The sequence below is a fragment of the Erithacus rubecula genome, assembly GCF_903797595.1.
Source record: "Erithacus rubecula genome assembly, chromosome: 3".
Lineage (NCBI taxonomy): Eukaryota > Metazoa > Chordata > Aves > Passeriformes > Muscicapidae > Erithacus > Erithacus rubecula.
This window is the reverse complement of record NC_136689.1, coordinates 76359490-76383277: the sequence shown is the minus strand read 5'-3', so window position 1 is coordinate 76383277 and position 23788 is coordinate 76359490. Positions and strand designations below refer to the sequence as shown.

Here is a 23788-nt window from a genome sequence, read left to right as displayed (position 1 = left end):
CACCCCCAGGAACATGTGATGCAGCCGCCTGGCGCGGAGGATGCTGAGAGAGATTGGTGCAGATATTTATGGCATTTCGTTTGAGTGTGGTAAATGCCTTTTAATTATTTTTAATTGAATCCTCACATCCTCACGTCCACGAATGTTTTGTGGAGAAGAGGCTTTAAAAAAGGGGAGAACCCACCCCAAGCCCTTAAGACCTGCATATATTGCTGGTTTTTGTTTTATTTTTGCTTCGTTGGAGATAAAAATGATGCTTACTTGTCGTATTCACCCTCTTTGCTCCCCAGCATTCTTTCATCTGTTGTAATCCCCACAGTCTCCTCAGTTAAGCTTCAACACTGCAGAACTGGAATAAAAATAGACTGTTTAGAGCAGCAGGAATATGATAATCCGAGGCAGTCAGCCTTAAGGATATGCAGATGCAGAACATGAGCCAAGCACTAATGTATTTGCTAGGGTGTTTACCTTGAGCGGCCCCTTAATAGTCAGAGAAATGTTAGCTAAATGTTTCTCACTTCTTACATGCCACAGGCAAAGTAAAACGTGCAGCTACTGCGCATCATCATCATCCGAGGTGAAGTAGTTTAAGGGCTTAGAAATCTGAGCAAGCAATTGCGGTAACATCAGTGTCTTGGGTAATTTTGAGCTGAGAGAGACAGCAAAGTACGGCACTAGTTCCTGCATGCTTTTTAGGTGAGGAGAAAGTGTTTTCTACCTCCGAGTTTACTGTAAAGAAAAGGAATTGCCACAGTTGATATGAAAGCTGAGCATGCTAAATTGGCATTAAGCTTACGGTGAGTAGCTCAAAGCACATTAAAAAAAAAATTTAACCTGGAAGTGTGCCTGTATGCCTTAGCAGTCAACTGAAGGCTAAATAATGTTTCAAGGTAGAAAAGGGTATTTGATGTCTTTTTTAGGTGATTTATTTAAGCCCAAGCTTTTTCTTAAAGCTCTTTAGAGTTTTGGTCCATAACAGAAATGTAGTAGGAACAAAAACTGTAGGCAGTTTCAGTAAAAGGCTGATAACCTTAGTTAGTCAACCATAGTCAGTTGTCTGGAGGTGTAATAATGCACGAGGTTCCTTTGGCTGCGTCTTAGATTCTTGAGAGCCCAAGGCAAACATGTAAGTAAACCCTGCACTGCTTTGCCAGTCTGGAGTTGCTGTGTAGTTGCAAAATACTGTCCATCCTGTAGAAACCCTCCATGCTATGTGGTTACCCAAGGAACCAGTTTTCCTGGTCTAGTCTTTCTGAGAATGTGTACTGAATTTTGGGTTTGTTTTTGGTCTGTGGTGTTCATGGAGAAACAAAGAACTAGCCAGGGAACTTCCATCTGGCTGGAAGTTGATTTGTTTTGTTTTCTTTTGTTTGCATTCTGTGAGTGCTGAGACAATGCCCTGGTTGAACACTTCAGTTATGGCAAATTTGAGGGACCCATTGCTGATATATATTTGTCGGAACACGTTTTAAAAATCCCCAGTCATGGATAGACCATAGGCATCCACAGGCAATCCTATGTGCTGTTCACAGTTCTTTCCTTTACAAAGTTTCCTGCTACCTAATAAACCTCTTGCCATAATCCTAAGCAAGCTTTTGTCACCAGTAGGCTTTATGTCGTCTGAGGACTGCCACCACATCTTCCTGCAGTTCTTCAGGCAAAACAGATGCATAGATGATGACATGCAAGCACCTGACCATCTTTGTCCCTTGGGTGTTGTGCTTGGTGCACTCTGGGTCTGTTCTGAAGAGCAGTGCCCATAACTAGGTACTGTAGTGGCACAGAAATGTCAGCACTGCTGTCTGGAGTAGAAAACCTGTGATGTAATTTCTAAATAAATATATATATATATAAATACATATGATGCCTTTAAATATAGTTCTTATGTTGATTGATGACACTAGTTTGATACCCTCAAGTTTTAGTTTAGAAATTCACAGCGTTTTCATTTAAGTTCAGAACCTGAGGCCAAAGGATATGAAGCGTTTGGATTTTTTTGAGGAGGAAGAGTCTTAACAGCACTTTTGTGCTTCAGTAGTTATAGAGAAGCAATGCACTTTCCACTTACTCCAGCACAGGTACTTTTTTCGGATATGGGATTATTTTAAACAACACGTGTATTCAAACAGACCAGGAAGGGTTGTACATCTAGGTTAGGTGAAGATGTGTCACCTAGTTCTTCTTGTAAGATGAACAAAATCGGCCTAAACATGACCAATTCTGTATTGTACAGGTGAAATATGAGGTAAAAAAATGCTTCCTAAATTTTCCTTTGCAAAGAAGGAAGAACTTTAGAATCTGGCCACAGAATTAGAGTAGTAGAAATAGGAAGCAGAGAGGTAGGAAAAAGCTGGTGATGTGTTGCTTTGCACCATTGACTATAATCATTCACCACTGTTTCATACTCCATGTATGTACAGAGTTAGTGTGATAAAATATCCTCTCGATTTTAAAATGCTGGTCCTGTTAGGCAGCAGAAAAAAATTCTGCTTACAGAAGTGATTTAAGAAAAGCTGCATGTAAATAACGTTGTGGATTTTTAGTGAGTCTTTTTGTCTTTTTTGGGTGTGTTGGGTTTTTTTGTTGGGGTATTTTGTTTGGGTGTTTTTGTTTGTTTTTCTTTGTTGTTGTGGGGTTTTGGGTGGGGTTTTTGAGTTGGCATTTATTTTTCTTTGCCGGTAATTGTTCTAAGGATACCTACTCCTTATAGCTTGATATTCTTTGTCCCTGCTGAAAAAAAAAAAAAATAAAAACAAGAATGCAATTTAGAATGCATAAAAGCCACGGGATCCATATGATAGTTTATACTAACTGGTGAAAAAGGCTCATTCTGGTATCTAGTTTTCTCCTGAGGCATGCTAACAGGCCATGCTATTTGTGTTAAGCTGGTCAAAGTGATGACTTATTTATTAATATATTCTAAAAGTTTAGTTTATTTTTTTGGCAGACTTTTATTGTAAGGCTGTTTTGATTCCTCTAACGTAACATGGAGAATGTATTCCAAAGGTAAATGTTTTTTAGGGCATTTGATAAATGTAGAAGCTGGGCTTGTCTGAATTTTTGACTAACCATCTTTTTCTTTCTTTCAGGGTTTCGCAAAAATGATGAAATGAAGGCTATGGAAGTATTGCCAATTTTAAAGGAAAAAGTTGCATACCTTTCAGGTACAGTTATTTTCTTTGTAGAATGCCCAACTGTATTGTTAGTAGCATATAAAATGGTATTTTAAATAATTCAAATATCACTACAAAATTCATAGAGTGCTAGAGCAGCACTCATTCCTATTGGATATCCTAAACATGACATAAGCATTTTGAAAGGCATAATAGAAGAGCTATTTGTTTTCTTGAATGTGGAACGTTGCTAGTTGTTGTCTTGGTCGTATTAAGTCCTACATTGCCCCTGGCCTGAACATCATTATTTACAGCAACTTAGAACCTGCTGTACCAAAGACATATTCCTTTCCTTGTTTCTGGTTCTTCTGATGGGGAATTTTACAGAGATGCCTTTGTTATTGGCCCATCTGCAGCAAATTCTGGAGAAATATGTCTGTTGCAGAAGTGAATTTCCAGTTGCCTGTCTTTTGAAGCATACTTAGTATTTTCTTGGTGAACTGGCTTAGCATGTAATTTTAGGTAGTTCCAGCATACACATTGAATTTAGTTGGTTACTGAACAAGGAGTAGCAGAAGGATTTAAAAGTGGGGTTTATATGAGTTAGTATCATGACATAGTCTATTACTTCGTAAGTAACTTTACTTGATGGAATGAGGGGTTGAGATGCTTATTTTTGTAAACTGCATTTTGATGTGACTTTCTGTTGGGATTTTACGCCATCATTCTCTTGGCAATAGTCTAAATCAAATGATTTAGAGGACAGTCTCATATTTGAAAAACCTCTTTTTTTGGATAATTTGTCAGGAATTCCAAAAGTAAAGCTCTTTTCTGTAAATATTAAAACATATAAAGTTATTCCTGTAATTGTACCCTATAAGAGATTTCCTGTGCGTGGATGCTGATGCTTGCAAGTGCAGCATGTAGTACATAGTACTTTATCCTGTCCACTCTGCTGAATAAAGTAGAAGTGCAAAGCAAAAGATGTATGTTTTTGTTTGTTTTCTTTTTTGGGGTGTTTTTTTTTCTTAAAAGTTCCTGGCAACTGCAATGAGTAAGACCGGTTTTCCTGGTAGCATGGTAACTTGGGAATTGTAGTGCTAGTGAAGACTTGCTTAAAACTCTTATTTTAGAGGGAAAGAAGAGGAGAAAGAGGATTAAGCACAACATTTCAATCCCTGATTACTCTTTTTTGGACCTTATCTTATGGCATTGAATGAAAATAAAGTCAGTTTTTATTCCAAAACCTCTGAATTTTCAAGTTGTCCAGTACTTAGTTTAGACCCCTGAGAAGGGACCTGAAAAATGATGGGTTTTTCTAATGTTAATTTGTGAGCAGATGGCATTCTGAAAGGCATTAATTCACTGAAAGTGAAATGGGCCAAATGAAACATGAAGATAAATTTAAGGGGAGATGATAAATTGTGAACCAGAACAGAGGAGGTGTTCACAGAAATAAATGGTTGCCAACTTCCCTGCATGAAGGTAGCAACTCCTGATGGAGGAATGGAGCAAACAGCTGTGGGCAGCAAGACTGATAAGAACTGTTACATTATGTCAAAATCCATAGTTTCACATTTCCATTGTAAGTGAAACTCAGATGGAATGAGATACATTAGTAGTGCAAAGGAACTGAGAAACCCTGAAGTACAACAACCTACAACAAAGCTCGTCATTGTGTTCTCCCCCTTCCCCCAAAAAAGTCCCACCACCACTAGGACTTAACCACTGTGCAACTAAAACTGTCAAGCTTTGTACCTGAGAACACAAAGATAAGGAAGACTACTGAACAGTAGTTTACTGAAAAGCTTTTCAGCTTCAAAGTGAACTGCTTGAGTATTGGTTGTCTTGCCAGCTGAAAAAGTTACATCTCTAGGCTTTTCTATCAAGCACCAATAGAGTCTTGGATGCATTTTTTATGTGTAAAGTTTAAACTGAAACCAAAGTCAAAGTACAAATACTCTCATATCTCTGCACATACCTAAGCAAGGAGAGCATTTTCTTAAAAGATGCAGTTATCTTGGTTTCTTATAAGGAAATAGCCCTTGGTAACTTGTCTTGCCATAAAAGCCAACTGTTCAGCTTTCTTTAGCAGAGTGCTTTGTAACTAGGTAAAAAAGGGATTTCTTAAAAAAGCTGCAATACTCAGCCTGTTGGATTTTTGGTGCCATTTGGAGACCATTGAGAATAGTGCTGGTAGGTATGTGCACTGAACAGAAATGATGCATGTTCAGTGACTCACGTGAGTTGGTCAGATAGATGTTTGTGTGACCCACTTTGGCATAAACAGAATATCTTGATAGTGGGGTGGGACAGTGCATCAAAGGAAAGGATTAAATTGGAAGTCTTACTGATAAAAGTAGTAGCAGCATAATATGTTTTTGTTAAACAAAGATTAATAAGGGGTTGAGTTGGATAGATTATTGCAAGACAGGAAATTCCCATTGATGCCTCATGCATTGTTGCTTTTAACTTTCCTGTTTGTGTATGACACAGGAGCATCAGGAACAAAGGAAATGAGAGTTAGTTATTGTAAAAGGACTAAGAAAGCTGTCATTAGAGCTGACAAAAAAACCCTAAGTCTTAGGGACTTCTAAAAAATTATTTGCTACCTGGTTTAAGACTCAATAGTGAAGTTCTTTTCATCTCAAATCAAGGCTGTAATGATTTATTACTCGTCTGGGCCTGGAGTTTGTACAATAGAGTTTGTCCCTGATGTACAAAAGTTTCAGGATATGATTTCTCAGTAATTTAAGCACCATTTTAAAAAATGGCTTCTTCTGTGACATATGCGGAGCTGGAGCCAACTGAAGTGGTGTCCAGAATGACATAAAAATTCCATGTTGGAAAACTGCATGAGACAGGAGTTGCAGTGTGGGAAAGGCCTGAAGGACTGGTCTGAGGTGACTGCATGTAATAAAGCATTTGCTTAAAATGCTTAGAGAGTGTTAAAGAAAATTCAGCTTATGCTTTTGCGTGCTATCTGCTGCTTTTTAAAGAAAATCCACCCTAAGCAATTGAGTTACTGTTTCTAGGGGGCTGGGGCATTTACCAGGGCATAGTACTTACCAATTGAAACAAATTTTTAAGATCTGAAGATAGTGACCTGTGGTGCAAGAAGGAGAGAGCATTAAGGGCTGTAGCAGATGATCAACTGTGCTTGGTAGCCTTGGAGCCCAGTGATGACTCTGGAGCTCAGAGGGGGCCTGGGCTGTTAGACTCTATCTTGTCATTTATCATTTCTTTCTCTTACAGCTTCTGTCTTGTTTTTTTCCTGTTCATTTGCTATGTACAAATATTCAAAGTCCTCTGCTTGGCAAGAGAGACAGGATGGTCAATACTTGCCTTTCTCCATTAGAATAAAGCAACTCTGTTTTTCATCTTAAGTCTCACTTAAGAGGGTCATGGAAGATAAGGATATTAATTTCCATTTAAATTTTTCTTTCTGGCATTGTAGCTTGATGGGTATTGAAAGATGCTTTTACCTCTTCTGAGTTTCATTTGGTGTCTCACAGGGAGCATGTCCAGTGTAGACAATCTCTAGAAACTTTGACAGCCAGGCTTAGTGTCTCTGGCAAGCATATACTGATTGTGTTGGAGAGGACAGTGATGAATTTTTGAGTGACTAGTTTTATTTATTATTTTATATTTAGTTTTATCTTCTCTTGGCCTTCCTTTTTAAGCAATTTTTGAAAAACTTTGTTTAGCAACATGGAATTACAATGAGAAGCTGATTTGAAATGAGAAATTCTGGGCTGAAGATGGTGTTTTTCTGTGTTTCCATGGGACAGGAGAAAACAGTCCATACATCTGTGGTTGAAAACACATATGTGAGACTTAGCTTGCAAGAATCTGTCTGTCCTATTATAGATGTGTTGGTAAAGACATCCTACTGGGCTTGAATTTAGTGTTTAACAATAGTAACATTTTAATAGTAACAAGGGTTTGGATACAAAATTATATTTTACTATTTGACCACAGCAAGTTTGTGCAGTTTTATGACTGATATAAATGCATTTAAGTTGAACAACTGAAGTCAGATTTTTTGCCTTCTATATTAAGTGAATTCAGAATTTCCTGTGTTGCTAACAAAATTAAAGGCTATAAACTGATGATTTGGAATCTGCAAATCAGAACAGGATCAAAATACAAATTAAATGCTTAATAGTTTCCATCCGCTCAATCTATGTATTGAGCGTGAAATGTTAGACACCTAAATTCTCCTAGTAATTAATTTAATAATTGAATTACAAGATCATTTAGGTTGGAAAAGATCTTTAAAATCATTGTGTCCAGCCCTTAACCTGGCACTGCCAAGTCCACCACTAACCATGTCCCCAGGTGCTACATCTACACGACTTTTAAATGCCACCAGGCTGGTGACTCAACCACTTCCCCAGGCAACCAGTTGTCCAATGCTTGACAACTCTTCTGGTGAAGAAATTTTTTATAATATTCAATCTGACCATTCCCTGGTGCACCTTAAGGTCATTTCCTCTCATCTTGTGGCTTGTAAGCTGGTGGAAGAGACCAACACTCACCCCACTGCATCCTCCTTTCAGGGAGTTGTAAAGAGCAATAAGGTGTCCCCTGAGCCTCCTTTTCTCCAGGCTAAACAATCCCAGCACCTTCAGAGGCTCCTCATAAGCCTTGTCCTCCAAACCCTTCACCAGCTTCACTGTCCTCCTCTGAGCACACTCCAGCACCTCAAGGACCTCCTTGTAGTGACTGGGCCAAGAACTGGACACAGGATTCAAGGTGTGCCCTCACCAGTACCAAATACAGGGTGACAATCACTGCCCTGGTCCTGCTGACCACACCATTGCTGATACAGGCCAGGATGCCATTGACCTTCTTGGCCACCTGGGCACAATTCTGGATCTTGTTCAGGTCCTGTCAGTAAGCATCTCCAGGTCCTTTTCCACTGGGCAGATTTCCAGCCTCTCTTCCCTTGGCCTATAGCGCTGCCTGGGGTTGTTTTGACCCAAATGCAGGTTGTGGCACTTGGTCTTGTTCAACCTCATACTACTGACCTCAGCCCATCAATCCACTCCTGCCCAGCCTGGTATCACCTGCAAACTTCTCCTTTATTCTTACCCATGAGCACTCAACTCTATTTTCCCTGTCATTAAGCTCTAGCCAATCATAACACCCCTAATGTTCAGGGCTACCTTGCCAACTCTCCTTCCGTGCCTGTTCCTTCTGAAGATTTCACAGCCATCCATTGCAGCAGCCCAGTTGTGCAAATCATCCCACCATGTTTCCATGATGCCACAGTTTTCCTGCTGCCCAGTGGCTTCCAGCTCCTCCAGTTTGTTGCCCATCCCACATGCATTGATGTGGAGGTACTTCAGTTGGGCTGTTGATCCCACCACTTTTTTGGGGGGAGAAGCCCTGATTCCTACATTACTATTCTCATGTGCTTCCATGTTTTCTGACACATCAGTATCTCTTACATCTTGGCTGCTGCCTGGTCTCTGTCCCTACCTCCTGTGCGATGGCAGACTGAAAGATGTTGCTAGTTCACCATTCCTCAGATATTGGTGGGCTGCCCCCACGCTGATCTCTAGTGAGCATGGCTTTATCAAGTCTAGGTTAAAGCTCTTCCAGTGAGCCCTGATAATTCCTATACAAAGATCCTTTTCCTCCTTTGAGACAGGTGTACCTTGTCTGTCACCAGCAGGCTCAATGTCATGTTAACCAACCCATGATCAGAAACCCCAAAAATCTCCCAGTGACACCAGGCTCAGAGCCAGGTATTGATCTGATGGCTCTTCCCAATTCTTCCCTTATCACTCCCTGCAACAGGAAGCACAGAGAGCACTGTGCTCCTGATCCCCCAACCAGTTATCCCAGCGCTTTCGGGGAGACACTTCAATCACATCTCTCTTGATTGCATTTGGGCTTCTTATTGCAATTTCTTGCTATCTCCCTGAAATATGGGTTAAAAATTATGGGTACTCCCAAGGGCAGTACCAGTGTAGGAAGCTTTCTCATCACATCTCCAACCTTGGGCCCAGGGAGGCAGCAGGCTTCCTGAAGAAGTTGGCACATTGGGCCTTTGTTCTTTTCAGAAGGGATTCTCCTGTTACAATGATCTTCAACCTACTCACCTCCTCCCCAGGCTCTGTCACTAAGCAGAGGAGCTCCTCTGCTTGGACACACCTCCCACAGCTGTGCACTCTGCTGCCATATCATCTACATACTTGCCTACAAAGTAACATAATTCTGTATTTAAATTAAATCTGTACAATTGCTGTGTCAAAAATTAAATACATAACAGAGTGCCATTGCTGGAGATGTCACACTACCAGTCAAACTTGAAGGTGACTGTGATGTGTAAGGTTAATGTTCTGCTTATTCTTTTATTCTTTTTTTTTTGGCTTTGCTTTCTTACTGTAGGAACTGTAGCAGTGAGCTGATAATACTCCCAAAATCCAATCTTAAGTTGGTCTGAAAAAGGCAGTGTTGGCATTTAAATTGAAATCACTTTTTTAAAGTAGATACTGAAGACTAGTTCTGCAAATAAGATTTTTATGCTGTGGGGTCTTCTAATAATTTTAATTTTTCAGGTGGCAGAGATAAGCGTGGAGGTCCCATTCTAACATTTCCAGCTCGTAGTAATCACGACAGAATACGGCAAGAAGACCTTAGAAGACTAATTTCATATCTAGCCTGTATTCCTAGGTAAGTGATTATCTGTTAACCTCCAAGGCTGTATAACAAAATAAATGGATTATGCTGCAGTCCTCCCACAAGCTGGCAGACTTAACATGAGCAATTCAATACCAAGTTTTGTCATTTGCTATTTTCAAATGGCTTTTTGGAAGAGAAATAATTATTCTGCCTTGTAAAAGGAAGGCCACTGGCAGAAGGTCTGGTGTGCTTTAGCTGGAAATAGTTTGTGTCTTGGAAATGGCACTGCCATGCCACATCTATGTTGCCCTGTTGAAGACTGCAAATACAACTCAAAGGCTTTCAGTACATCAATAATTAGAAACGGGCTGGTCATCATTTACCATATGCCTTATGTGGAGTGCGGTCAGCACAGGACTCCTGACTGTTATTTCTGTTAGGTAAGACATAGCGTCCTGATCCAGCACAGAAATAACCAGGAGAAGGGTTGAGAGATTGCCTGTAAAGGTCTCAGATAAATCTATAGAGTGACCTGTGAAAGTACTGATAGCACTGCATTATCAGCTAACCTGAATTGCAGTGAGCTATTTAAAAAAATTGGCAGAAGTCAAATCCAGTGCTAGTGTGTGTGTGTGTGTGTGTGTGTGCATATATATACTCCCATATAGATATGTATTTTGTTCCTTCATATAGAACTTCACTTTCTGAAGTCACCAAGCTGAGGACAAAAATGATCCTAAGACTCGGACTTCAGGTCCATCTTGGAACCTGTCAGCATTTGTTGCAGGCTTGAGTAATGCTGACTGTGCTTGACTATGTTTGTTTATGACCACAAGCAGCAGTTGTCATTACAGTTGAAAAAAATTCCTTGGACAACATCCCTAAGTGCAATATCTTCCATGTTTATGTAATGTGCTAATTTACTAAGAGTCTTTGCACTTTATATAATCAAATGCCAGTTTCAGACTGAGAAAGGTGGTTTCTTGAAAGTACCTTCAAGGTATCTGTCTGAAAGTGTTTATGGCCTCCGTTTTGTAAAGTTAACTGGGGACTCAGGGGTCTTATAGAAAGGAGAACAGGAAGAAGGCTTAAATTTTTACTCTCATATTTGAATGGTGAGATGTATTCTAGCCATCTAGAACTTCACATTGCTGGAGAAGTTAATAGATAAATATGCATCAAAATATTCAAGGATTTTTTTGGAGATAATCAGGGCAAGAAACAGTCTTACTCTGGCAAAAGGTGTATGTTAGTTCAATATCGATAGATGTAAAATTTAGAAAAAGTTAGTGCATGCTTTGTACTTTTTAGGCGTGGCAAACTTTTGAGAATAAAGGGAGCTTTATCAAAACCAAGACTTGTTTTCATACAAGTCATGTTTAAGGGACTGATTATGCAACTCTAGCTAAGTAGAAGTCCCAATTGGTGCAATTATCCCCAAACTTTTGGGTTATCTGTTATTTGTTGCAGTACTGTTACTTGATGTAGCAGAAGAATCACATGTATCAGTTGTTGGCAAGAGATCTAAAAGCTTAAGTTGACTCAATCTCACAATTTTACTGATTTTAAATGGTTTTTTTTAAATACAGCTAAACTTATGTCATCATCACAGAGTGGGCCAGATATTTTAGTGTAGTTCAGGCTTACCAACACATGACCTTAGATTAATCCCTAGAACAAATCTTGTGATCTTTGGCCAAAAGGAATTCAGCTTGTGTGAGATGATGTGGCTCCATGATGCAGGACACAGATGCACAGTATCACACAATGAGGGACCACTTTGGACATCCCAGAAGGTCCATACCTTGTGAATTAGTGGCAAGCACTCCCTGTGCAATCCTCAGTTTGGTAGAATAGGGATGGACTGAGCAGCACTTCTTCTGCCATTTGGCCTTTCAGTAATGGATCTATCTTTAAGACAGTCATTGGTTTTTTTCATTGAATCCCATGAGGATTTTAGAAAACATTTTCACCATGGTCAGAAAATTGTGCGTTGTAGCCTACATGTATGAGAAGGTAGTTACTTTTAATATATTTTCCTACTGCCATTGCCATTTTTGGCATTTCTATGGGCAGGTGGGAGAGCCATCATTTATCATGATAAACTCAATTTTTGAAATGTTGTAGGATGTTTCTTCTCTCTTCTTTTCCCTAGCTTTAAACTTTTCCAACTTAAAAAAACCTTCATCTTCTGAGGAACCCATATTATTGCTTCTTCCAGGTCTCTATATTAGTCATAATCCATCTTTCTGCAATGTGGCCAATAAGGCTGAGTAAAATATGCCAGTGAAGCTTCCCTGCCTCTTGGACACTCTGAAAACCTCACCACATGAACTCTAGAATGGCATTTGAATTAGTCATATCCCTGAAAGTGACTCATACTCAAACAATGGACATTTGGTCTTATTTGATAGTCTGTTGGCTACGATGCATTGGTTTTGAAATATTTTCCTTCCTACGGTCATACTACAAGGTCATGTAACAAATTCTGCTGGAAGAAAATCAAAGTTTCTAGTGGTGGTGGTGGCTGTCACTTTTGATCAGTGGCAAGAACTAAACGTACAGAAGATATTGATGAAAAGAAATTAAATCTTTCGTTCTCAGAGGGGGTGCTGGAGAATTTGAGTGTAAGGTCTGTCAATTTTTGGACAGCAAAACTGAGCTCAAATTTTGCAGAAACAGATTGATTTGGTTTTCTTCGCAACCATAAAATACTGTATTGTTGTTTAACTATTTACAAATATTCACAAATCGATCCTGTTACAAAAGAAATTGTCAATAAATGGGTGTCTTTCCTCTACAGACTCTGTCAGATAAAATGGTTCTAAATCTGAGGCAGTTTGAAAAAGTTGCAAATTGGTAGGTAAGAACAATTTGCCATCTTCTGTCTTTTAGAGGATCCCCTCAATCACAGAAAGACATGAGTATTATCATCAGTGAACTAAGCGTGTGTATGTGTGTTCTGAAGAGTTAGTTGTAAATGAATAAGATATTGCTGCTTTAGGAAGTGGTAGATTTACTGTGTGTATAAGGTGAAGGAGGAACAAGACTGGATGATGAATTGTTGTGAATATAAACAGTGAAAACAAAAGTGAAGGTAATGGCAGAATATCAAATCAACAGCAGATACAAAGCTATTCCCCCACAAGGAGTTTGGCATGGGGGTGAAAGAAGTGTCTTGAGAGGCTTGTGAGATCTGCTGTATATGGTCAGCTAGTCAGCAGTGAGACCCTGAGGAGACCACATTTATTTGGCAGTGTGGTGCAGTGGAATGCTGTGTTGGAAGTTGAAACACTTGCTTGATAACCTTTCCTTCTGTTTTCTGCAGTGAGGAAGTGTGTAAACGAGGATTCACTGTCATTGTCGATATGCGTGGGTCAAAGTGGGACTCCATAAAGCCTCTGCTGAAGATCTTACAGGAATCCTTTCCATGTTGTATTCATGTTGCACTGATAATCAAGCCAGACAATTTCTGGCAGAAACAGAGGACTAACTTTGGCAGCTCTAAGTTTGAGTTTGAGGTAATTTTCCCTATGGCATACAAATTTATATTTATTTTGTGTTTTTAAGTGTTCTCACTAATGATCAACACCTTGAAAACTCTCTGATAAATGGTACTCTGCCTGAAAGGAGAGGAACTTTAGGCCAATGGTGCTAGATGGGATTGTGGTTTTCTTCATGTACTTAGGCTACGTAATTGTGTATGTTGTTTATATTCTTTTCATAAGCTCAAGAAAGATTAAATTAGGTTTTTCTCCCTAATGATAAAAAACTTAGCTTTTGTCTCTTTGTTGTCTTACTCTGCATTATGGTGATCGTGATATCTCCAGGATCCAGAGGAAATCAGCTGAATGAACCTTGCTGTTATCCTCTTGAGGTTTGCAATATACAAAGTCAAAACTTAATCAAAACAGTAGTCAAGAGTAGTCTCTGTTTTGTTCTTACATGCAGTGAGATAAGAAAGAAATGTGGGAAAATACCTGCCCAGTATTCGCTGATCAGAATTGATACTTGAAATGTGTGAGAAAAGTTGTCATGTGGACTCCAGGAGCAGAATGATAAACACTTACAGAGAGAAAAACAAAAACTTGAAAGGAAATTTCAAATTCTTTTCAGTAATAGCATTTTTTTCTTTCCATTTTAATTTTTAGACAAATATGGTGTCTCTGGAAGGCCTTACCAAAGTAGTTGATCCTTCTCAGCTAACCCCAGAATTTGATGGCTGTTTGGAGTACAACCATGAGGAGTGGATAGAAATCAGAGTTGCCTTTGAGGACTACATTAGCAATGCAACCCATATGCTGTCCAGACTGGAGGAACTGCAAGATATATTGTCAAAAAAGGAAATGCCTCAGGACCTGGAAGGTGCTCGCAATATGATAGAGGAGCATTCGCAATTAAAAAAGAAAGTCATTAAGGCCCCTATTGAGGACCTTGATGTGGAAGGACAAAAACTGCTCCAGCGGATACAGAGCAGTGACAGCTTTCCCAAAAAGAACTCTGGGTCAGGGAATGCAGACTTACAGAACCTTTTACCCAAAGTGTCCACCATGCTGGACAGGCTGCACTCAACACGGCAGCATCTGCATCAGATGTGGCATGTGCGGAAATTGAAATTGGACCAATGCTTTCAGCTCAGGCTGTTTGAGCAGGATGCTGAAAAGGTAAGGACTGAGCGAGGAGACTATAAATGGCTGATACTTGATGGACTTGAAAGAAGTGCCAAGGGTAACTGAAAACAGTAATTTTTGTCTTTGAAGTTAATCACTATCCTTTTAATGAGAAATAAGGGACTTCTTCATTCAGAGGCACTCAGGGTCTTCTGGAGTAAAGGGCATGGGTTAATATTTCTGAGCTGTAAGGAACACAGGAAGCTACCAAAGAAAATTGTAAGTGCTAAAGACTTCAAAGCGCTTATTTTGTTAAGCATTTGTTCCAGACAGATGCTTTTGCAAGCATCAGGTAAAGAAGAGTGCTGTATACTTTTTAAATACAGATAATTATGGATTACATTGGTCTTCTTTTGAGTGATCTTTGGGAAGTGAGTGACAGGCAGTCAACAAAGTATGAAGAGGCTGACATGGGGAACTGCTTCATTGAGGCAGGGTTTGAGGTTCCAGGCAAAAAACTGATGTATCTCTTCTGACAGTGCATATGTCATTAACAGGGAGCTGAATGATTTGAGAATGTTTCAGGCTAACCAGTTCTTTCAAATGAGAAAGCCCTGGATTGCCATGGAAAGAGGAAGTATGGCAGGCAGATAGCTTTTAGATAAGCTCAAATAAGGTCTATTTCCATGTAGAATGGTTTTGCAATCACTTTTTATTGACTTGTTACCATGGAACAAATATTTTAAGGAAGTATGTGGAATTTTTCTCTGGGAGTAGTAGTGACTGGACTATGCAGTCAAGTAGTATGTTTTTTTGTCAGAGCCTGAAGTACTCAGATTTCTTAAAGTATTTTACATAAGACGGCCTGAACTACATGAGACCAACAGTCCATGTTAAACTAGTATTCTGCTCTCCAGCAGCTGTTACATGGGGAAGAGTAAAAGCAGAACAAACATATAAAACTTCTTCCTGCTTCTTCAGTTGTATTCTTCACCCATACTTTCCCTTGCCCTCATAATTTCAGCTCAGGAACTTTCTTTACACTACTGTAATTTTTTCTGCTGTGTTTAAAAAATAAATATTTTTTTAAAGTACCATTTAAAGAAAATGTTTACTGGATGGATATAGCTGAAAACAGTAGGGACATGTAGAGAGTTGGAAAAAAGTTAAAATTATTATCTATTTCTAAAATTATTTAGAAAATAAGGCAAGCTGTTGTTCTAGTGTTGCTCTTTCAGATCCAAATGCATTTTATCAACCTTGCAGCCACTTCATTACAGCATTAATTATTCTGCATTATAGCATATCTTTCAGTACCATGTGAGCACCATCAAAATATATTTTGTTAATTTTCTCATATTTTATCAAATTGCTTACATAACTTGGGCTTTAAGAAACTTCTTGTGAAATGCTTGAGCCTGTGGGATTGACCTCTGTCCTGCCATGTGGTTGCATAAGCTCCTGTCAGTGTTTCTGATTCCAGGAATAAGTCTGTATTAAATTAACACATCTTTCTTTCAAAAGGGAGATATTAGGCACCTCAAAATGAGGTTGAGAGTAGCTACTATACCTAGGACTGTTTTTCTCTCATTACCCAGTAAAAAAAGATTAAAAAGAAGGTTTGTGTAGTATCCCAACTCACTTTTGGGTAATTTTGCCTTAAACTACTTGCAGCCTATATTTGTACTGCTTGTGTCAGATTAGATTTTGCAGTCATGACTTTTTCATCAGTGTATAATCTGTATTTTACTGAAATGTGGGAAAGAATGGGATCTTTGTTGGAAAGGAAAAGGAGAGAAATTAATGTGTTCCTTTTGGAGGATTTGCTCAATTCAGTGCAAGAAATTTGGACTGGTTCAGGAGAAGGCAAAAAAGGGACAAGGTAGGAGGGAATCTGATTGGAATTGCCCTTTAAGTGTCTGAAGGCAGCAAATTCAAGTGACCTAGAGAAGGATGATTATGAGCAGTACCAGTGTTTGTTTTGAATGAAGTTGTAAAACATTTTCACTGAGCTCTAGATAAGAAGCTCAAAATTTTAGGAGTATGTGATCAGCTGTCTCAATCATCTAAACTTCAAAAGTTTGGTTTACAGTTCTTACCGTATTGTGGTCTGCTTATAATTTAGTTTGTCATGGACTTGGGACAAATACTGGACTTGATAATGCTGTTCTGTTAGCCAGCATATTTTGAAAAATCTTTAAATTAATACTTATTGTTTACTGCTACCGTTTTTTCCTGGACAATCTAATTTCAGCTTATCCAGCGAGCAGGTGTGTCTCTCATGCTGAGATATAGCAAAGATTTCAAGACCATTGTGAGCAGGTGGGGTGTTAAGTTGATAGCCATTGTCATATAAGGTCTCTCCTAAAATTTGTTGGAATATTAGAATATTCCTTTTTTTCTTTTTAAAAACAAGCATATTTAAAGATTATTCTTAAATTTCCCTGGAAGAAGGTAACTCTGTGCTCACGTATACTTTTAATAATTTGCCTAGAAATAGAATACTTCTTTTCAAATCTCCTGTAAACTTTTGTAAAAATATTAAACTTGCTGCTGAAGTACTTGATCAGCATGAAAGAATTTATATTTGATTTCCATGAGTTGCCATTTTCATTCTAGACTGCTAAGCTGCTGACGTCAACAAGTGCTGACACTAGAGAATGTATAATTTGGCAGCTCAGGGCTGTGCTCCAAGTCTGTTTGTTTACTATGACTCCTTTGTAATAATTAAGTTTGTGATTATGACATTACTGTAGCTTATTGAGATAAACACCTGTTGTAAAGATAACAGTAACAGCCTCAGCTGTTTGATACAAAAAGACAGGTTTCAGCAATATTTGGGTTAAAATGTACAGTAACTTAAAATAGAAAAGTATCAGTGTTAATTTTCATCACCTCAGACTCTGTATTCTGTGTTCATACCTTACTTTACTTGTGCATGATTTCTGTCATAACAAATTATTGAACTTTCCTCTTTCCTTAATATTTTCATGTAGATGTTTGACTGGATCACACACAACAAAGGCCTGTTTCTGAACAGCTACACAGAGATTGGAACCAGTCACCCCCATGCGATGGAACTTCAGACACAGCACAATCACTTTGCCATGAACTGTATGGTAAGAACAGGCCTCCCTGCACGGACAGATTGGATGTGCTTGCTCTTTGTTCTGTGTTAAGGTAGAATTTGTAAGGACATAGGCACAGATCATTCCTTCTTTACAAGTTGTGCAAATTTGTGTTTGGGCAGTCAAGTGATAAAACATGATGGAAGAAAATAAAGAGTGGTCAGGTACAGAGATACTGTGATAAAGCAACAAAATTGTTTTGACAAATGGCAGTGTTCAAAACAACCTCGGTACCTCTCAAATATAAGTGTCCAAACTTCTAGAACCTAGCATGTGTCTTTGAATACTACCTTGGGTCTTGTAGAAAATTTCAGAGAGAATTGTGTGTAATACAGATTTTAGCTCTCCATTCTGAAAGAAATAGCTCTCAGGATCTTCTGGGTAGATTTCAACTCAGACAAAAAGTTCTGAGAAGTAACTGAGCCTGGTGTAATAATTTTCTGTGGTTTTAAGAAGACACTTCTCATTTTCAGCATGGCAAAATGGAGCTCAAACAATTTTTTTTGGTCAAATATCAGTAGGCTGAAAAAAAAAAAGGAATTTTAACTGGCAATGAGTTAAAACTATTTACTTTCAGTTTCATGAATTGCTGTTTGAACATGGGGACAAAATTCTGAAGTACATTTTAGGTCCATAACACATTGTAGGTGTTTAAATAACCTTGGGAGTCTGGGCCTAAATCCAGTTCCTGTTTGTTGGATGAATAAAGGAAGAACCCTACCAGTCTTGTTACAAATTAATATTCATGGCAGTCCAATTGAATTAAAGTGTGGTTGAAATAAGCAGCTCTTGCAAGGGGGTTTTTCTGTAGAACAGGAAAGTGGCAAAATAAACTTACCTAGGTTATGAGTCTTGCAGAGGTAATGGAAGGACTAGTAAGGCAGCTCTTGTGTATGACATAACTGGAGGTAAGACAATAGAAGATGTGATTAGAGCAGGCACATTTTCTTCTTTCGAACTCAAGTCTTTCCAAAAGTTTAAAAAAATTAAAATCAATATGAATTTTCTGAAAAGAATAAAGCAAATGCTGGTGAACTTCGTAATTAAGTTATGTAACATCATAAATGGTTTTGACCATTAGGTTTGGTTCATGGCATGGGGAATTGATGTCTTATGGAGCACCTTGTTGTTCTTTACTGCTCTGCATATGAAGTAGAGCAGAAAAAGCCACAGTATGACAGTAGGTGTCATTGACATGAGATGACTTTTGGAACTTAGTAATTTTTGAGTGGCTTTCCAGGCAATTCTCAGGGTTACATTCTTAATGTTAAATTCTTTTGTAACCCTGTCCTCATATTAGTCACTGTTAGTGCAACTCTTTTCTTCAAATTGGATGACTTTTTAATTTTTTTTTCCTTCTTTTAGACTGTTCAAATGCTATCAACAGTAGGAAGCACTTGAATGATGCAGCATAATCCTTCCTGCTCTGTGTTTGCTATTAGTCTTTTCCTGTTAATCTCTCCTTTGCCTTTCGTTGTCAAATACATTAATTACAGGGGACTTTTTCTCAGCCTGCAAAATGTTTTCTTAAAGCTTTCAAGGCGCATCTAAAATTTGGGGCAGATTAAGCTATCTAAACATTCAAAAGGGTGAAAACAAAGTACCTTTTTTTTCTGTAGCATAGCCTCCCCTCAGAAGGGATTCTCTGCCATGGAATAAGAAAATGTAAATTCAGTATGATTGGTCCATGGTTTTGATTTAAGCAGCATTCAGATTATCTAGGTTTTATTTGGGTAGATGACAAAAGCCGTTCATACAGATTAGGGGCAAAGATTAAACTCAATGTGACATAAAAAATGACGCGAACTGACTGAATTTTGGCAGGCTTTATTTTTCATTAGCCTTCAACTGGAAAAATGTTGGGCAGTCTTAACTCCTGCAAGTATGTTTGGCTTCTCCCTGACCACTCTCCACATATGCTGTGCTTAACAAACTGCTGTTTGTTTACTCTTCCTGTCAGTGTAACTCTTAGGTAGTCAGAGTGAATTTAAGATCTCTTGTGTGCACATTAACACCAGAAGTGAAATTTAACTTTTTAACCTATCTACAACCATGTAAAGTGATTAATTTAGATAGAGTAGAGGAAGGGAGGAAGTTAACTATGTATAAGCTTTATTTATTGCAGGAGATTCTAAAGGCTTTTCGTTGGGGCCCTAATTGGACCTTAATAGATCGTGCTTTCTAATCAATTTTCTTTAGGCTCACTTGAGGTAGGGATGAACTGTTCAAAGGATAAATGCTCCCCAAGCAGCTAAATGCAACCTCTTGCACTTGACTCATAGCTTAACTCTGATAATTGATGTTGCAGCTGCTTTTCCCAACACATTGTGGTTGTTGCAGGCCACATGCTCCCCTCCACAGCAGGTGCTACCCTCTGTCAATAGCTGGGTCTCTCATGTCCCTTTCCTTCCAAAGCAGCAGTTTGTTTCCAAGAGGTGGAGAGCAACTTCTGCAGCTGTTTATGCCAAATTTGGCTGAGAAAGAGTGACAGTCTTTGGGTGAGATGCCAAAATTTGGATCTGGTGTTCTAGTCTGAAGCAAGCCACCTGGATGGTAAACTATTGTGAAAATTACTTATTTCCTGTCATGAGCAAGAGTTAGTTACATCAAGGACAAAGAGGATTTGCTGGAAATTTTTTTGTAATGGCTTTTGTGCCATTTTTAGAATGTTGGCTTTCAGTAAGGACACAAAATAGTTGGAAGTGTAAACCAAATGTTATAAAGCAAAAACGTAAAGAACACATCCAGGGAAGAGATTTAACTTTACTTTCGCCAGTGTCATTAGCAAATGATATGTCTAGGAACCTTGTGTATTCATATGGTTGCACTTCAAGGTAACAGGAGTAAGTTGATGCAAATCTTAAGCTTAATACACAGTGGTGCTCACTGCAATAAATCTGTCCCAGAGAAAAGCTGGATAGGTGTGTATTAAAGAGGGATATACACTTGGGTACCATGAATTAACACACAGGTTGATATGGCTAGAAGTGCTGCTGGCTGAAGGATAGTTCACAGGTGCAGCCAAATTCAGTGACTTCCTGTCACTGAATTTGAGAAGCTGTGCTGATAAAAGTCAAAGCTGTCTCTTTATAGGGCAAGTAGATCCCATGTTCCATAACTGTAGGGAAAAACAAAATCTCAGTGATTCTGCTCTCTGAAGATGAGGATAGATTTTCAGTACAATTTTAAAGGCCTGCTTTCAGCAACAGTAAATTGCTGTTGTCAGGTCCTGAGATTTATTTAAGCAATAGTCAGTTTCAGCTTGACGTTCCAATTTGGGTGACTAAACCAGTGCTTCACTTCTCAAAACAAGTTTTTAGTACCTTTTAAGGGAGAAACTTTCAAATAAGGCATCATAGGAGTTACAAGTACAAAAATTATGCAGTTTTTAAACTGCAGGAGTAAAGTACCCATGATTATACCATTAGTTTGTCTTGCATGCAAGAGTGGGAAAGACTGATTATGTGTTTGTCCACTCTTTTTCCTACCATTTTCTATATATCTGCTGAGACACAAAGAAGACAAATAGTCTTGTGAAATATGGGTGAGGAGGAGGATGTTATTTGCTGAACATTTTCTGCTCTTTTTGCTAGATTAGATGGCCTTGCTTTCGTTACAGTTTAACTGTGTCTCTCCTTGCACTGGGGAGGGTTAAAATGCTTGAAGAGTGATGCAGGCAAAATGAGACTTTGTTTGGAGAAAGCTGACACATGCTGCTATTAAAGGATGTGCTATGACTGCTTCTTGTCTCAATGTTGATAGGACCATGAGTAGAAGTTACATTTATTAACTATAATCCAAAGAGTCCCATCTCAATTGTAGGCATATTGCTAAGTTAATTAATGTTCCCAGAACAGACTGTTTGCATACACTAAACCATTTTATCAAGGTAGTAATCAAATCCTGAATGCTATCCAAAAAGAAAGTGTCAGAGATGAGCACTGGTGAGAGCTTTGGGGTATTAAAATAAAAGTATGAGCACAACCATTGAATATTCCCTAAGTTTGCAGAGTTAAAAGTTAAAAAGATGTCTTGTTGAAATCCACCCATGGGGGCTTGTACAAATGAAAACATGAAGAAAGGTAAGGTAAAAGTCACCTTAGCTTAGAGCTAGTGTAATTTTTTTCCTCCTCCTTAGAACCACTGATGTATTTCACCCCTGAGATTCTTTTTACTTTAAATACATGTTTTTGTAACCATACAGATTTGTCTCTTGAGGTAGACTTAAGCACCATGTGAATTCTAGACTGCTCTTTGTTGTCAGGATTTGGGCAAATGAGAGCAAGACCACAGGTGTACATCCCTAAGAGAATCTTTATGGTGCCAGAGCAGTTAATGCTTAGACACAATGTCTGGATGCCACCAGCCTGAGAATAGACTGAAAAGGTAAAACGAGTTCAGGCTATTTTCAGCTTCTGAGGAGCACTCCAAAGTCAGCAAGACTAAATAGAACAGGCTAAATGTGCAATCCTCAAGAGGAAAGAAGCAAACAGATTTTAAAAAGCGGTCAGTTACTGAGGTGTTAATACAGCAACAAGTACGTTACTGTCAATGAATCACAAACTAAAGAAACAGACAGTGGTGTTACTGAAAAGAAGCAAGTCATATTTCACTCTTGGCACTTATTGGCTGAACTTCAGATTTGTAAAGAAAATACTCAGAGCCTGATATTTAGTGTTGTAATGGGAAACATACATGAAAGTGATGTGGTTGCAGGGAGAGTTTGAAGGCATGATTAAGTAAACATGAGTGAAAAAAGTAAAAGAGGAAAGAAGGTAATGATAGTGTTTGACTATACAGTCTTGCAATAAGATTCCTCAGCTCTCCACTGTGAAAAATGTAGGTAAGAGATCAGATATTTGAAGAAAGCTGTAGTGAAATTATACTGCACATGTTCCAGTGCTGATAGCAGTGGTTAAATGGTTACCTGAGAATATTTAGAGGGTCATTGTAGTTGAAGAGCACATGAAACACTTTCCTTAATTTCAGCTTGGATGTTTCCAAGTTTATATTTTTTCAGGGGAATAGATCAGGTTTTACCTTTAGTCGTCCTGCAGCCCTTATCGTTGAAGTTTGTATTCCCAAATTTTCAATTTTACTGTTGCTTCAAAAACAAGACCAGGATAAATGTTAGAGAATGTGTAAATCATTAAAGGAGGTATTAAGTTATGCATTATTACTACACTATATTTTGGTTGTCATTTGTGTGGCATCAAATCATCATGGCAGATGATTTGAAAATTCCATCACTAAATTGATTCTATCACAGTAAAATAGTTCAAGCTCACTACAGTCTATATAGACGTACCACTTAGGATGCTTATGGACCATATCACTGAGTTTGATGGCATTTAAAACCAAATGCTTAATAGTCTCTGTGTCAGATAACTGCTCTTGAGACTTCTAAATGGATCTGGGAAAATCAGGAAATAAAAATTTAACCTTCTGGCCACCTGCCAGCTTTATTTTGTGTGAGTGTGATAGAAGTTCAATTAGCTGATAGGCTGTCACCTGTATTTTTCCCATGTATTTGCCTTTCAGGTACACACCAAAAAATGACACAGTTAGGCTACTAATCTGTATTGCTTTGCTGAGGAATAACTTTTTTTACTTTTATAGTCTTTGTAGAGGAAAAATCTGCCACGAGGAGCTTTCGAGGTATCGTAAGGTGTCCTTTCAGCTTCTAGTTAAAGAACATTTTGAGAGAAAGCAATCATGCTAATTAAGTACATTTAGCATTAGTATCCTTGCTAAACACTGTAATGCAGTGACTTCAATTGTTACCTTTTAAGTCTTGTTACAATAGTCGTGTGTGTAACACAATGAATGAAATGCACTATCACATTACCCTTTCACCTTTGAGACAGTTGATACACATTTAGAAGCTGCAGGTGCTTTTTGCAGATTCACGTGGTGTAAATGAGGTCACTAAATAAGACTTTATCAGTTATTATCTCCTAGCCATTGCTTCCTTAACTAAAACCAGGTTGTAAATTTATGCAATGAATAAGATATCAGTCTCTGGTAAATGAGCCACTTGTAGCAGTGTTTCTCATCTCTCAAGCAGAATGCAAAATATGCAGTTGTCTTATAATAATAACAGTGGAATTTCCTGTCCTTGTAGGAAATTGAACAAAATTTGTTGACCTTCAAGAGTCAATTAAAGACAGTCTAATTGTAGTGAGTTATTATTAGAGATTCTTTTTCTCCTGAACGAACTATATCTTATTTAGGTCATTGCATTCTAAAATACTGACATTCAAAACATTGGTAGTTACAGCACATAGTGTGGTGAAAGGTT

General features: G+C 38.4%; 1 protein-coding gene across 3 annotated transcripts in view; it reads left to right on the top strand.

The window, feature by feature from the left end:
* Positions 1–23788, top strand: part of TRIO (trio Rho guanine nucleotide exchange factor) — a 243336-nt gene that overhangs the window by 64711 nt on the left and 154837 nt on the right. For all 3 annotated transcript variants that reach the window (XR_013773848.1, XM_079302720.1, XM_079302721.1), the window contains exons 2-6: positions 3090–3164; positions 9686–9800; positions 13078–13270; positions 13901–14413; positions 17356–17478. Coding sequence is in view for 2 of the 3 variants with exons in the window: in XM_079302720.1 (XP_079158846.1) it covers positions 3090–3164; positions 9686–9800; positions 13078–13270; positions 13901–14413; positions 17356–17478 (1019 nt within the window). In the remaining variant the exon portion in view is untranslated. The remainder of the gene's footprint in view (positions 1–3089; positions 3165–9685; positions 9801–13077; positions 13271–13900; positions 14414–17355; positions 17479–23788) is intronic.